The sequence below is a fragment of the Nicotiana sylvestris genome, chromosome 9 (assembly GCF_000393655.2).
Source record: "Nicotiana sylvestris chromosome 9, ASM39365v2, whole genome shotgun sequence".
In the NCBI taxonomy this organism is placed as follows: Eukaryota; Viridiplantae; Streptophyta; class Magnoliopsida; order Solanales; family Solanaceae; genus Nicotiana; species Nicotiana sylvestris.
The window spans coordinates 103,282,545-103,299,068 of NC_091065.1; the positions used below are offsets into that span (position 1 = coordinate 103,282,545).

General features: G+C 34.4%; 1 protein-coding gene across 1 annotated transcript; it reads left to right on the plus strand.

Annotated features, from left to right (window-relative positions):
* Positions 1–10,929: 10,929 nt before the first annotated feature.
* Positions 10,930–15,328, plus strand: LOC104232088 (uncharacterized). Its single transcript, XM_009785188.2, has 2 exons — positions 10,930–11,542; positions 14,606–15,328. The coding sequence occupies exons 1-2, from the start codon at positions 11,107–11,109 to the stop codon at positions 15,148–15,150; spliced, it is 981 nt and encodes a 326-aa protein (XP_009783490.1). The 5' UTR covers positions 10,930–11,106; the 3' UTR covers positions 15,151–15,328.
* Positions 15,329–16,524: the final 1,196 nt, after the last annotated feature.

Below are 16,524 nucleotides of genomic sequence, written 5' to 3' on the forward strand. Positions count from 1 at the left end.
CTCTTTTTTGAGCTGGTTTTGACTGATTTTCACCTTTTTTACCAAACCCTGCAAACAAGTACAACATGTAAGCCTTTGGGACTATTTTGTACACATTTTTAATCAAAACTCAAGTAAGAAGGAGTGTAAAATGAACCATAATCCCTAGTTATCATATAGTAATGTTACTTTTGAGAAGGAATCTGGTCAAGATTTAGGGGGCTGTGAGGGTTTGAGAAGTGCCAATAACAGTGTGCCTACAGCTGTTACTACTGATGATAGTTCAAACTCCTCATCTGAATCAAACTCATCTGAATTTAGTAGCAGCACTAATAATATCTCAGATTCAGAGCATGAGGAGCTGTTTGAAACAGAAGAAGCTTATTATGGCAGTGATACACATGAGTATTACAGGGAATTTAGGGCAGAAAAAAGGATTGTAGAGAGAAGGAAGAGGAAAGAACATGTTAAACTAGGTAAGAGAGGGCCAGATATAGGGTATAATGAATATGAATATAGGTAAGAGAGGGCCATTTTGTCACGCCCCAAACACGGGGAGGCGTGGCTGGCACCCGGTGCCGAACTGGCTCGAGCGAACTACTCTATAACTCATTTTTTCCTTCTGCGACTATCATGGGCCAACTTGGCCACAACCCGCAATGTATAACTATAAGTGGGCAACACTATATTACTGAACTATTTTTCTTAAAATATGAATACTATGGGCCATCAAGGCCTCTGACATCCTGTACAAAATGAACCTCTGTCTACAAAGCCTCTAAGATTATTTGACATCAAATGGGACAGGGTACCGGCCTACCCATAAGTATGTAGCAAAACTCTAACATGATGACTCATAGACTCGCCTGCACTCCGAATGAGGTGGAGTCTTACCGATCCTTTGCTGAATGCCAATCTTGTCTACTATGAGGGCTCGTCATACTGATTATCTATACATGTTGATACTGACTCAACTCTCTTAATATAGTAAGTAAAATAGTTGTACGTCCCTATAAGGCTTGGTATATATATAACTGCTCTGTCGTAGTAGGCTCGCTCATAGGCGCTCGGCCATATGAGGCTCTGTATCTCGATCAACTGGGCTCGCTCATAAGCGCTCAGCCACGATAGGCTCGGTATGTATATAATTGCTCTGCCGTAGTAGGCTCGCTCATAGGCGCTCGGCCATACTAGGCTCTGTATCTCGACCAACTGGGCTCGCTCATAAGCGCTCGGCCACAGTAGGCTCGGTAAATATATAACTACTCTACCGTAGTAGGCTCGGTCATAGGCGCTCGACAATACTAGGCTCTGTATCTCGACCAACTGGGCTTGCTCATAAGTGCTCGACCACAGTAGGCTCGATATATATATATATAACTGCTCTGCCATTGTAGGCTCGTTCATAGGCGTTCGGCCATACTAGGCTCTGTATCTCGACCAACTGGGTTCGCTCATAAGCACTCGGCCACGGTAAGCTCGGTCTATATATAACTGCTCTACCATAGTAGGCTCGTTCATAGGCGCTCGACCATACTAGGATCTATATCTCGACCAACTGGGCTCGCTCATAAGTGCTCAGGCACAGTAGGCTCAGTATATAACTTACCATCTTATCAGAGGTTGCCCAATAGGGGCCTGCCCATCGATTATAGCTTGATGGTAATAAAAATACTTTAATACTGTATATATAAACTCTCTGCTCTCTTGACTGAAAGAGGGAAATACCCAATTGAATATGAAGTCCCGATAAGAAGAATATTGTAACTTACAAAACTAGAAAAATATAAGTAACTTGCGAGACAACAAAATATACGTAAATTCCAGGATATGAATTTTTCTTTATGCCTCGTTATCAAACTTGTGTAATGACGAGATCATGCCAAAATGAAGGAAAAGCTTAGCCTTAACATCCCTGAGCCGATTCTCTTGACAATCCCTCTAGCACACATCTTTTGCCAAGAACACATAATACCGGATCGAAATAGGGAAAAATCCTTATATTTCATTCAGCGGCTACATCTAAGATTAGAAGCCTCCATGAGCTCTTTAAATATATTGCTTTTGTTATACTTAAACAACCATATTTAAAAATCATGTAACTTTGCATGTAAAGATGAGATGTTTTACCAATCACAGATTGATCTTCTTCATTTATAATTCAAGATCTTTAAGCTACAACTAAAACCTATTCTTCCTAGCACTATCATGATTTTGTTGACTACGAACAAGTTTTTCCATCTCCAAATTATCGATCCTTAAATCCCATACATAGCAAAGTCCAAGTTCAAGGGAAGTATTCTGTTAAGCATAATGGATAAATCCACTATGTGCAATCTTTTGTCTCTGCGGTGGCGTATCTAACAAGAAAAACACAAATGAAAAGATGTTGGATTCCATCTCCAAATAAATTCTATGTCCCTTCCCTTTCTTTGACATATTGAGTGAACATACAAGAAGATACATATTCTTATTGCTTTGGGATTACTAGTTGAAAAGTCATAGGTTGATGAGTTCTTACCAGTATGAGCTTCTATGGAATACAGTGCATTACGCAATCAGAATATGGTTTTCATAGATAGGACATTGGATTATTCATGCTATAATAATAGCCTCGCTTTTACATTTACTGTCTATGAAATTTGGAACTCTCGAGATTGAAATAAGGCATGAAAGTTTAAAAATTGTATAGATAATACAGCAACAACTTGCCGTTATACCAAACTTGTTGAAGAAAGAATTTGAATCCTGAAAATCCATTCAATTCCGTAAAGATTTTCTTTTGAAGTTGGTATATAAGCAAAAAGTATAGGAAATAACATGAACAGAATGACATATATGACACAAACATGTGTTTGTTACTAATTAAAATAGTAACGTAAGTGTTATGTGTGTAGAAAAGCCAAACATGTGTTTGTTACTTAATATGGTCACCTTTCCATCAAAGTAATGAGTCACTTTAATTAGCATGGGGCTGCCACGTTTTTGGGATTTAATCTTATCCCATTAATTAATTAGGTAATATCCCGCTACCCGGTAATTAACCAATTACCCGCATAATTAAGAGTTGTCTCAAATTACTTAAAATACTATTCAGTTTTAATATACTTTATATAACTTACTATCATGGTCATGTTGTACCATATAAAATTAATACATACATTATTATTTTTATTAAAGCATCCATGTAAAAAAATGCACATATTTTCTCAACTTTTAATTTTCTTGATCCCATATAAAGAGTAAAAATTTTCGTACGCTTAATTCTTAAAATAATAAAAATATAACCTTCTTTTCTTGTGAAAAATCTATCTTTACAATAAAGAAAATCTCATAAACCTTCTCATATTATGCGTATAATTTAAAACATATTCGAAAGTAGTAATATTAATAACTATATAAAATCATATTTTTCAAACCATTTTTTTCTTTACAAAAATACTATATATATATATATATATATATATATATATATATATATATATATGTGTGTGTGTGTGTGTGTGTGTGTGTGTAACGGTATCAAGGTTGTTAAACTTACAGGGTGTAACAATATGTTGTTCAACAAAAAGTTTCTATAGAAAAGTATGTAAATGAACCTACAATGGTGAGAGTTAAGTGCAAAAAAGCATCATATCCTTGGCTTTTAGTTCCTAGTTATGATTCTAGGACTAAGGATTTTGTAGTCAAGAACTACAATCTATTTCACAAATGTGACCCTACTAACAAAAACAAGATATGTAATTCAAAGTTATTGGCCAAAAGGTTCAATGAGAGAATAAAATAACAACCTAACATTAGAAATTCAAGTTTCAGGAGTTGATTAGAAAGAAATTGGGATTGTATATTGGGAGGACAGTTTGTAGGAGGGCAAAAAATATTGTGTTGAATGAGATAATAGGTGATCATAAACTGGAGTATGCCAGAGTATTAGATTATAGGGATGAGTTACTTAGATCTAATCTAGGGAGTATATGTGTAGTGAAGCTTAGTGAAGAAACTTTTGAAGGTGGGAAGAAAATGTTTGTTGGGTTCTATATTTGTTTTGATGCAATGAAAAAGTCATACTTGGCTGGTTGTAGGCCATGCATTGGGTTAGATGGATGTTTTTTAAAAGGGGTATGTAGAGGCCAACTACTTGTAGTAGTTTTCAAATATGGAAATAATCAGATGCTTCCACTTGCTTGGGCTGTTGTTGAGATTGAAAATATGCGCACTTGAAGGTGGTTTGTCAACCTGTTAAAGGATAATCTTCAGCTTGGAGATGGTACAAATCTGACCATTATAACAGACATGTAAAAGGTAAGCACTTATAGTTTATTGTTATTTCCTACTGCTATTTAACTTAAAAATAACTATCATTGTTCATTTTGTAGGGGCTTGAGAATGCTATAACAGATCTATTTCCAAATTTTGAGCATAAGATGTGTGAAAGGCACATCCTAGCTAACTGGTCTAAGAAATGGAGGGGCATAGAGAGAAGGAGCTGCTTCTGGAGGTGTGCAAGGTCTAGCTATGAGTGGGAGTTGAAGAAAATCCGTATGAAATAAAGAAATTGGGTAATAAGATAGTTGATGAACTGTTGTACTACCACATTGAAAGATGGAGCAAGGTGTATTTCAACACATTCTGCAAGTGTGACAATGTTGACAATAATATGGCAGAATGTTTCAATGCTTGAATTTTGGCAGCAAGGCAGAAGACCATAGTGACAATGCTTGAAGAAATAAGGGTGAAGATGATGAACAGAATAGGTCAGCTCAGGCAGTTTGGAAACACTTGAATTACTGATTTTTCACCAATGACCATGAAAGTCTTGGAAGAGAACACAAAAAGGTCAATGAAATTTAACATTTTTTGGAATGGTGAGTTTAGATTTGAAGTGAAGCAAGGATCAGGTGCAAGTGAAGTGAAGCATCTGGTGGACATCAACAGACAAACATGCACCTGCAGAGCTTGGATGTTAAAAGGCATACCATGTGCTCATGCAGTTGTTGCCCTGCATTATAACAATCTGGAGCTTTTGAACTATATTTCTCACTGATATAGTAATGCCACTTACATGAAAACATACAGTTACTTTCTTCAGCCTGTCTTGGGTGTGAATATGTGGCCAGAGTCACAAAACCCAATTGTTATACCACCTCATGTCAAAAAGATGCCAGGCAGGCCAAAGAAGGTTAGAAGAAAAGATCCAGGCGAAAATAAGACAGGAAAATTGCCCAAAAGTAGAGTGAAAATGACATGTAGCAATTGTCATAACAAGGGTCATAACAAGAGGGGGTGTCATAAAGCTGCTAGAAGTAATACTGCTGCTACTTCAGCAAGCTCTGTGCCTACAAGTGTTGGTAGTTCAAAGCCACCAAAGGAAAGTACTAGAAGAGGAAGTAGTAGGCCAAAAGGTTCTAAAGAAAAGGTAAGTTCTTCCTTTTAATGTCTTCTTTCTCTTTTTTAAATAATTACCAAATTCTTACTTTTAATTGGTTTATGTAGGATGTTGGTACTAGCAGTGATGTATGAACACAATGTAACAGGCCAATAATGGTTGGGATGGAAGTTTTCACACTCAAAGTGGATTCAAAATTCAAAGTGTAAGTTCTAACACAACCTCTCATATTTAGGTGAATAACTGGTCTGATTTTCTGTTGGATTTTGGCAGCCTGGAATGTCCTCTACAAACTTTGAGAATGTGAGGTCTTCAACAGAAGTAACTGGAGATATATGCCATCAACCAACATGAGGTGTTAAATAGAAAGGCAAAGCAGCTATGACATCAAGACAACTTCAATAATTGAGAGGCAAGAAACTCATTCAAACAAGGTCTAGGGCTGCTAAGTTGAACCAGGAAAGCACCACTGCAAAACAACCTAATTGATCAAAATACTATTTTGTTGATGACTGTATTGCAATAGACTGCATTATGCTAAAATTTTAAACAGCTAGACTGCAATTCTGTATTATGATAAGGATTTTTAGGTAGCTATAGACTGCATTTCGTATTTTGTTATCTTATGGTGTCTGTTTTGCTGCTGCGACAATGAGAATAAATAGATGTTTTGTTATCTCATTTTGTGACTGTTTATTATGTCTGTTTCTTTTAGGTCAATGAGACCAAATATGTGTTTTAATACAATTTATGCAGCTGCCATATTAAGTCTTTTGTGTGTCTATTGTTTATTGCCAAGTTCTGGGCATACAAAAAAACAAGCAGAGCACACCTACAACACTTCACAATGTAGAAACAACACTTCATTAGAAACAACACTTGATTACATTCCGTTGAAAGGTTCATTATATTCAAATGAAAGGTCCATTGCAAATATACAAAATAAAACCTATAAGCAACAATAGATACATATTGAGATGACAAAATTAGATTCAAAATGGCAACCTCATTACATCTTCTTTCAATAACAAAGGCAGCACATAGCCATGGTTGTATCGAATTTCTCCACTTGACTCATTTCTTCCTCTTCCATGCAAAGCCTTGTCAAATTCAAGCCTTTTGAAGGCATTGCAACAACTACAACAAACAATATCAAAGTCAGATAATTTGTCTTTGCTTTCAAAGATCAGATAATTGGATTTTAGGAGAAATATATAACAATAATAAAAGAAAGAAATTAGGGTTCTTAAGAAGGAGAAAGATTAAACTTTGCTTTCACAGATCAAAACTTCAAAGGGCAATTTGATGCAATTTCGGCAGAATTTAGAAGAAGAAGAAATTATGGTTCTTCAATTGGGTTTGGTAAAATATTGGGGAAGAAGAGATTTTACCGTTGGTTGGGGGTTATATTGCCGTTAAAAATTTAACTTTTTTCTTCTTTTTTTGGGGTGTTTTTAACGATTAAAAGAGAGCAAGGACGCGCTCAATTCGGTTGCCTAAGACGCGCGACTGGCCAGGGCTTAGGAGGGAGTAAATAAGTACAATTGTTTTAACTAGGGGTGTACAAACCAAACCGAAAACCCGCACCAACCCGAAAACCCGAGTCAACCCGGAAAAAAAACCCGACTAGTGGTTTGGTTTGACTTGGTTTGGTATTGAAAAATAAAACTCGACCACAATAGGGTTGGTTTGGTATTAACTAAAAAAAGTCAAACCGAAACCAAACCAACCCAATATTATATGTATACATATTTTATATATTAGATAGATAAAAATATTTATAGAATGTAAGTTATAAATATTTCTTAATTTTTATTATAATGTATGTATATAGCATAATATTTTAAGTTGGTATTATAGCCCATGTAAATGTTTGTTTTTGTTTGGCCCATAAAAGAATAATTGAGCCCAAACCAAAACCTAATCCTAAAGCAGCAATACATTGTCCTAAAGTTGTTCTGAAATACGTAAAGGTAAACAATGGAAATCATCTTTCCTCATCTCCAAAGGCAAAAAACCTACGCTCTTCCTTTGCTCAATCCCTATCATTGGTAAAGCTCTTTTGCTCTCATTTTACAGGTTTTCTTTTAGCTGCATACATATACCTTGCTTTTCCCCAATTAACTAAGATTTTTCTTTTTCCGATTAGCAAGTTTTTTTTTTGTAAATATGTTGTATTCCTCCCTATTGTTGAATTCATTTGTTTATTTTGTTTCCCTTAGATGCTTAACATGAGTAATTGGTTGTTACTTAAAAAGATATTGAAACTTGTTTACTTATATTTTGAATCATTTGGTTAAATAATATGAACTGTGTAAAATTAAGAGAGATGTATTTCTTACATTGTTATGCGATTTTGTCTTATTTTGTTTCTCTTAACAGATTTTTGGCAAATCTGGTGTATTCCTCCCTACTGTTGAATTCATTTGTTTATTTTGTTTCTCTTAGATGATTAACATGAGTAATTGGTTGTTAGTTAAAAAGATATTGAAACTTGTTTACTTATATTTTGAATCATTTGGTTAAATGATATAAACTGTGTAAAATTAAGAGAGATGTATTTCTTACATTGTTATGCGATTTTGTCTTATTCCTCAACGTATGAGCTAGTGTATTTCTTTGCATATGTCATTTGCTGTCACAATGTGAAGGTAAATTCCATGAGTTAAATAGTAACTGGATATGTTCTATTTGTAGGAACTCTTTCTAAGAATGGAAACTACAACTTCTGGAGCAGATGCGGAGGTGGTTGTCAATAATCCTTCGCCAGTGGCAGCTCAAAAACAAAGTGAAGACACTCCTCATCGACGCACTCCTCCTAAGAAGCAAAAAAGAACAACTCCATCAGAAAAATCTAAATCTGGGAATAGTGCCAGAGAGACGTCCGGGATTTGGAATCATTTCTCCAAATTTATTGCTAAAGGAGGTAAATGTAAGGCAAAATGCAATTATTGTCCTAAAACATTTGATGTTGGTAGCAAGAATGGGACTACTACATTATGGTCGCATTTAAATTCTACATGTCACAAATCTCCCTTTAGAGTCATTGATAAAAGACAATCAACATTAAAAACTATCAAGGAAGGGTGGCTAGAAGGTGGTTCGGGTGCTACTGAAAGGATAGTGTATAATGTGGATGACATTAGGAGGGCGATTGCCGAATTTGTAATTCTTGATGAGCAACCTTTTAGAGTTGTTGAAGGAGAAGGATTTAAGAAATTAATGGCTAAAGCCTTACCTAATTTCGAATTACCTTCTCGTGTAACTGTTGCTAGACATTGTTTGAGGATTTATCATGAAGATAAGGAAAAACTTAAAAATCTTATTAAGAACCAACGTGTATGTCTCACTAGTGATACATGGACATCACTACAAAACTTAACTTATATGGTTGTTACTGCACATTGGATAGATGATCAATGGAATCTACAAAAGAAAATTTTGAACTTTTTTCCAACACCGGATCACAAAGGTGAGACTATTGCAAAGGGAATTGAAGCATGTTTATTTGGTTGGGGCATTGAGAACTTGTTTACAGTGACCTTGGATAATGCAAGTGCTAATGATGCTGCCATTAAGTATTTGAAGTTGCGTATTGATGATTGGAAAGGGGCAATACTTGAAAATGAGTTTTTGCATGTTAGATGCAATGCTCATATTTTGAACTTGATTGTAAAAGATGGGTTAGATGAACAAATTGAGCCTATTACTCGTGTAAGAAATGCGGTGAAATATGTTAGGTCTTCTCCTTCGAGGTTTACTTCTTTCAAGTCATTTGTTGAGAAAGCTAAGATAGATACTCATGGTCTTGTAAGTCTTGATGTTGAAACAAGATGGAATTCCACATATACAATGTTAGATACAGCTCTAAAATTTGAAAAAGCCTTTACAAAAATGTATGTGGATGACCATAAGTATCAAAAGTATTGTCGAGAAATAAGTTCTTTAAGAGGAAATCCATCCGCAGACGACTGGAAGAATGTGAAAGCTTTTATCAAGTTTCTTAACATTTTCTATGAGACAACTTTAAAATTTTCAGGCAGTTTATATGTTACTTCCAACTCTTTCTTCCATGAATTTTTCAATCTTCGAAATGCTATTATAAAGTATACCAAAAGCGATGATCTTACTTTGAATGATATGGCATGAAAAATGAAAAGTAAGCTTGAGAAATATTGGGGTAAGTTTGAGGATATGAATATGTTATTGATTGTTGCTGTTGTGTTGGATCCTAGATACAAGATGAAGTATGTGAACTTCATTCTTACTGATGCATTTGGTTGTTTGTTGGGAAGATTGAAGTCTGAAGATGTGGTAAGCATTTTAACTCGCTTGTATAATAACTACAATGATTCTTTTTTTAGGCTTCTAGTGACAATATTGGAGGCGATACTAGTATGAGTGAAGTTGGTGATTTGTTGCAATCAAAGTGGGAGAAACTTTTGAAAGAGGAGGGAAATATTAAAAAAAAAATCTGATCTTGAGATATATTTGATGGATGATGTGGTGAAGATCAAGGATTTTAATATCTTGGCATGGTGAAAAATTTCATCTAGTAAATATCCAATTGTTTCAAAGATTGCAAGGGATGTTCTTTCTATTCCTATTTCTACTGTTGCATCGGAGTCGGCTTTTAGTACAGGTGGTCGAATTCTGGATTCTTATAGGAGTTCTTTATCACCAAAAATAGTGGAAGCACTTATTTGTACTCAACAATGGATACGATCACCTTCCAAGGAATATAAGTTTGAAGACATGTTAGAGGAAGTCCAGAAAATTGAGCAAATTGAAGAAGGTAATAATTTATATTCAATTGTTAATGAGTATAGTTATTTTTTATATTAATTAATATTTAAATATGTTAATTGTTTCTTCTTTTTTTTCCAGAATATGTAGACTCTCCTTTGAGGATTGATTAGAGAGATGACTAACTACAATTTGCTTCATGACTATTTTTGGAAGTGAGGTCATTATGCCTTTACAAGTATTTTGGAAACATGCTCCTCTGGTTGTAATGTCTACTAAGATGCCCAACTTCTTAGAGTTTAATATATTCTCTTTTTGTTTATTTTTTAGGACTCTTGGGTGTAATATCTACTCTTAAAAAGTTGGTGATAATTCTTATGTAGAGTGCAATATAATATGCAGTTTATATTTTTGGTGATAATTTTCTTTCTGCCTACTTCCTAATGGGTGGGAGGTCAATGCTAATAGTTGAGGTCAATGCTAAAAAATAAGAAATTGTTGTTATTGGTAAAATTGTATTTAGGACTATAGAAATATTTGGAGCACAAGTTTATCGGAACGAAAAACCCGAGAAACCCGAGAAAACCCGATATTGAAAAACCCGACTTTTGTTGGTTTGGTTTGATCTATAGATTTAAAAACCCGATACAATTGGTTTGGTTTGGTAATTGCAAAATCCGAACCAACCCGACCTGTGTACACCCCTAGTTTTAACAATAATGGAGTGTTAGGACACCCATAAAATTTAGATAAGTTGAATGGGTATTGAAACAAACACCGCCTATTATGTTGAATTTGGGCATTTAACCCAAAGGCCAAATCACAAGAAGTCCAACCGGCCCCATGTTGAATCTTGGCCTTTCTCTCGTCCCATTTCTCATCAGTATCTCTTTATATTCTTTCCAATAGTCACCTACCTTTGTACGCACACTCACCTTATAAACAACACTCAAAATACCATCTTTTTCTCTTCTCCACAAAAAAACACTCTTAACATGGCTTCTTTCTTCTGTTCAACCAAATTCTTTCTGCTCCTCTTTTTCGTATCAGCAATTCCTACTGCTTTCATAATCCACCTCGAAACTTCCGCCCCCGCAACCCACGTCTATCATTACCACAGCACAGGGTGGTTACGTGAGTGTGCCAAATGGGACGATGTAAACCGCCGGTTTATCGTCAGTTTCTTTGGAGGCGGTTTAGGTGTGATTCCGGTCTATGAGAATTACTCCCCAGGTAATGTGCTGCAGGAAATTCCGGTCGTTAGGGATGTTGACTTGACCGGCAATGCGTCGCTCGGTTTAACTATAGACCGGGAAAGGAACCGGGTTCTGGTTGCTATAGCTGATGTGTTTGGCAATCGCTATAGCGCTTTGGCTGCCTATGATTTGACTTCGTGGAACCGGATTTTTCTCACCAAACTTAGCGGTTCAGGTAGTCCCCCTAATACATTAATTATTTATAGTATTCTATGTCCTTTTCCTAATGAATTACCGCACGCCAAATATAGTCAGATTGAATACTCTGTCCTGTTGTAATTTGGGGCAAATAATGATTTCACCATATTAAGCTCTCTCTTAATATGATAAACCTAATCATTTTGATTAAAGTTGTGATAATAAATATTTTGGAAGTGTCATATATTAGAAAGGAACGAAGAAGTGATCTGTTCAGATGGGACGGCGACTTTTTGTCTGGCAAACATAACGAAGTTTAAAACCTCAAATAAAAATAGAGCTTATGAGAATTAATTAGTATTTAGTATAGTAAAAAAACTTTGTAAGTAATCCATATTTTTGTTTTGACTTGTATCTTTTCTACAATCATTAAGCTCTGTTGGCGACCATTTTGCCTCGAGATTCTTGAGGTAGTTTTTATCCTATGCTTTTGTCACTATTATAAAAGGAAAAGGAATAATGCAATGACCCATCACACGAGGGCGCGAATCTATATATATCACAATTTTTTTTGTTATATTATTCTCCTTGTGTAACGAAGTGTAGATTGGAGAAATACTTTTTATAAAATATTTATATATTAGAAATATTTTAAAAAGTACTACACTATACATTTGAATATAATTAAAACATATTATAGTGGAAGAAATATACCCCTCCGTTTCAATTTATGTGAACTCATTTGACTGCGTACAGAGTTTAAGAAAATAGAGAAGACTTTTAAACTTGTGTTGTAAAATAAGGCACATATATTTTGTGTGGCTATAAATCATTGCATAAAGGTAAATTGTTTCCAAATAAGGAAATGGGTCATTCTTTTTGACACAGACTAAAAATGAAATAGGTTCACATAAATTAAAACGGAGGGAGTATTTGACTTCTTAAATACTTTCTCTGTTTCAATTTAGATGAGGTAGTTTGACTTGACATGAAATTTAAAAAAGAAAAGAAGACTTTTGAAACATGTGGTCCTAAAAGCTTAAGGGGTTAAAGCTTTGTGTGACCTTGATATTTGTGTGGTTATGAAAGGTTCTCATTAAGAGTAAAATGGATAAAATGAATAGTTTAAAGTTGAATTATTTCCATTTGTAGAAATGTGTTATTATTTTTTGAACAGACTAATAAGAAAAGTGTGTCATTTAAACTGAAACAGATAGAGTAATAATTATACATTTATACTATAAAAAATTAGCTCAAATTTAGTAGTTTTGTATTGTTGGAAATAAAATTATTGTCGAAAATCCTTTTTGGAAATTGGTTATTAGCCCAATTGTTGTACTATCCGGTGAATAATAAGCAGCAAACATTTGAAAATATTGATGTGTATTTGGGTTATGTAAAGACCATTTTCTTTGCTAATTAAGACACAATAAACCACTTTTATTTCTTCCTTTACCAATATTTTCTTCTAAATGTGGGTAAGAAAGCACTTGTGGCCTAATTCATTGATGTGTTTTCAGTTGTTACTCCACTTTGTTCGGCTAAGAAAGGCACAAGAGTTATTCGTTAATTATATCTTAAATTTTCGGTGCTTATTATTCACATCAATATTTTCAAATGTTTGCTGCTTATTATTCACCGCATAGTACAACAATTGGGCTAATAACCAATTTCCAAATAGGATTTTCGACAAATAATTTTATTTCCAACAATACAAAACTACTAAGAAAGCACTTGTGGCCTAATTCATTGATGTGTTTTCAGTTGTTACTCCACTTTGTTCGGCTAAGAAAGGCACAAGAGTTATTCGTTAATTATATCTTAAATTTTCGGTGGGCAGGAAAGCACTTTAAGACTTGGTACTTCTATTTCCAAAAGTTATTTTACCACAAGTCAAGCCTGCCCATGTGGGACGGTATTTTTTACCGTAAATTATTTCTCTTGTTCGAAATATTAGTCGTTTAGGAAAAATAATACTATATATTTGTTCCGATATTTGATTTTTAGAATAATAAGTAACATTTGTTGCTATTTTTTTCTCCAAATTCACTCTTAATATTTTAATCTTTGCTCTAAAAGCTTAAAAAGTGGGCCTTTCTTTACATAAAGTAAAGGAACAAGTAGTCAGTACCATTCATTCTTCATGGCATGAAATCTCTTGTAAGATTTCTTTCTTCAATTGCATTGTGGAACTTCTTTCTAGTTGTACGGCTGATGGCCCCTCATTATTTGAAAGTTCAATTGTTAAAGAAACATTTAGTATATTTTTTGGGATGTCCTCGAAGGTACAAAAACAAGAAGCTTATTTAACAATATGTTTTGTATTCGAGAGCTTTGATTGTGTTATATTATGCCCTTGAAAGTCCACCTTATTAAAATTCTAGTAATATCATTTCAGGAAAAAATATCTTCAAACGTACTGCAGCTTTGTGTTTGCATGTGACAAACCAGAGAATATGCCCTGTTGAGACAGCGAGTAGTGTTGGAGTTCTAACATAGTTTGTATCACTCAATGACCTGTAGTGATTTGTGTATTCTTATCTGTTTTTGTATAGCTCTGCGAGTTTCATTTTGGCCAACTATTCAGCCTCAAACATAAGCAGATGTTTTAGATTTTAAAATCGTAAGATGACTAGATATCACTTGGAAGTGAGCTAGGACAATAATAAATGGTTGACAAAAAACTAACTAGGCACTGAAAGCTGGGATATCTGTGCAATTGTTAGTCAAAATGATTGTTTCCACATGTCCAGTTGTTAGTGTTCTAGCACTTCATTTAGTTTCAAGATATGCTCATGGAACATGATTTCTTATAGAGGTAAATTTAAGATTTAGTCTGTGTACACACTAGCCTTCCCAGACTTCACATGTGAGAATTCACTGGGTTTGTTGTTGTTGTACTGTCACCAAGTACAACATGAGTGTACTTTATTATATGTGTATGTCTATTTTAATTTTTTGCATATGTATACATAGTTCGAGCCGAAAGCAGTTGGTTCAGTTGAACTCACAATACTCATCCTAGGTCCGCCTTTAATTTGAGTTTTCTTTTATACTTGCTTGATTATAACTGTACTAATGCTATACTAAAAACCTGCAGAGGATGAGAAAGCATTTGCGGATGATGTGGTGGTCGATACTGAGGGAAATGCATACATTACAGATGCCAAAGCAAATAAGATATGGAAGGTGGGCGTGAATGGAGAACTTAAATATACGATCAAGAACCCAATATTTACTCCTAAAGAGTGGTACAATAAGCTAGTTGGACTAAACGGAATAGTTTATCATCCAAATGGATACTTACTGGTGGCTCATACATTTTCGGGCAATTTGTACAAGATTGAAATAGCAAAGGGTGATGAAGTAAAGCTAGTGAAGATAAATGGTGGATCATTGAAATTTGGTGATGGCATGGAACTGTTGTCTTTGACCAAGCTAGTCGTTGCTGGAAATCCGACGAGGTTAGTTGAGAGTTCTGATGATTGGGAGAGTTGTAGTATTATAGGGAAGGCCAAAGGTGCTATTCATCGTTTAACTACAGCAGCTACTGTGAAGGAAGGGACTGTTTATCTTAACCATATGATTGGTTTGGGATATCCTAGGAAAAAACATGTTCTTGTTGAGGCTGTTTTTTCTGCTTAATTTTACCACCCACAAACTTAAGAGACAGGGTTCCATCTTTCCTTTCTAGTTTTCGTGTGAGAGTAAATTTTATACTAGGTAATTTCCAGCTACTGATTTATGTACCTCAGGCAAGAAATATCAATCTTATTTTGTAGAATACACCGTATTTATTTTATTACGCATCACTTAGTTGCAACGTTCAAATGTCTCACATGAAATCTTCCTATTCTTTATTAGATGTCTTATTATTCCGCAAGTGTTGTTGCTTTAATACCTAAAGCAAAACAAGAAAAGGGTGTCTCACTCTTTTTCCTATCCTTTTCTTCATTGAATAACGCGCCTTTTCTTTTTAAATCTGTTTCATAAGTTGTTTGGTCATAAATTCCAATTTTAAGTGTGTGATTTTGCAACGGCTTATATTCTGTTTGTGCCCGCAGGATATGGTAGATGATATGCAAAAACAAAATAAGATATAGTAAAAGTAAAGTGACACCACTTAATAAATTGGTTCTTAGTAGTATTTGTGTTAATTTTTGCCAATACATTGAACAAACTAGTAGAAAAGACACTCCTATGATGGTTAAGTAATAAGAATTATTGTATCTATATGTAAACTCCGTTACTCAATTTTTGAATGCGTTGGCTTGCTGCTACTATCACCGTCTACGTATAAATTGTGACACCGCTTATGAAAATTTTTGCGTACGCCCCTGATTGCTCCTATTCACAGTAAATAATCAATATTTCATCTTATAAAAAAAATAAACCAGCTACTCAATTTCTCTTTCTTTATTACCCCTCTATCTCCATCTAATAATACACATAACGTTAATAAAAATGAAATTAATCTATTTTCACAACTTTTTTTTTAGTACTAATAGGATTTTTATATTACTTACTAAGTAGGAAAAAAAAATCCCATTAGTACTAAAAAAAAGGTTGTGAAAATAACGGCTATCATTCCATGCAATGCTAAACCTTACAAATGTTTGGGGCACAATAGTCAATCTTTTCTTCATCACGAAGATAACCATAACTCAATTCTTTACTACTTCTTTTAAAGAAGAAAAAATATATGAAACATTTTCACTAACATTTATACTTTATAGTAACTAGTATTAGTACCTGCGCGATGCGCGGATACACATCATGTTAAATTGTGATGTTAGTTATTTGAATCATGTGCAAATAATCTTAAAATATAAACCTCTCAGATAAAAATTATATAACATTAGATATTAATTATGAAGTAGGATATGAAATTATTGTTCAAATCTCGTAGTGCACAACCTATTTTGTTTTTTTATTTGTAGCAACCTAACTACTTGATTTTAGTACTTGCACTTCGTTTTGTTGTCAATATCAAAGAATACTAAACTTATCATGTTGCGA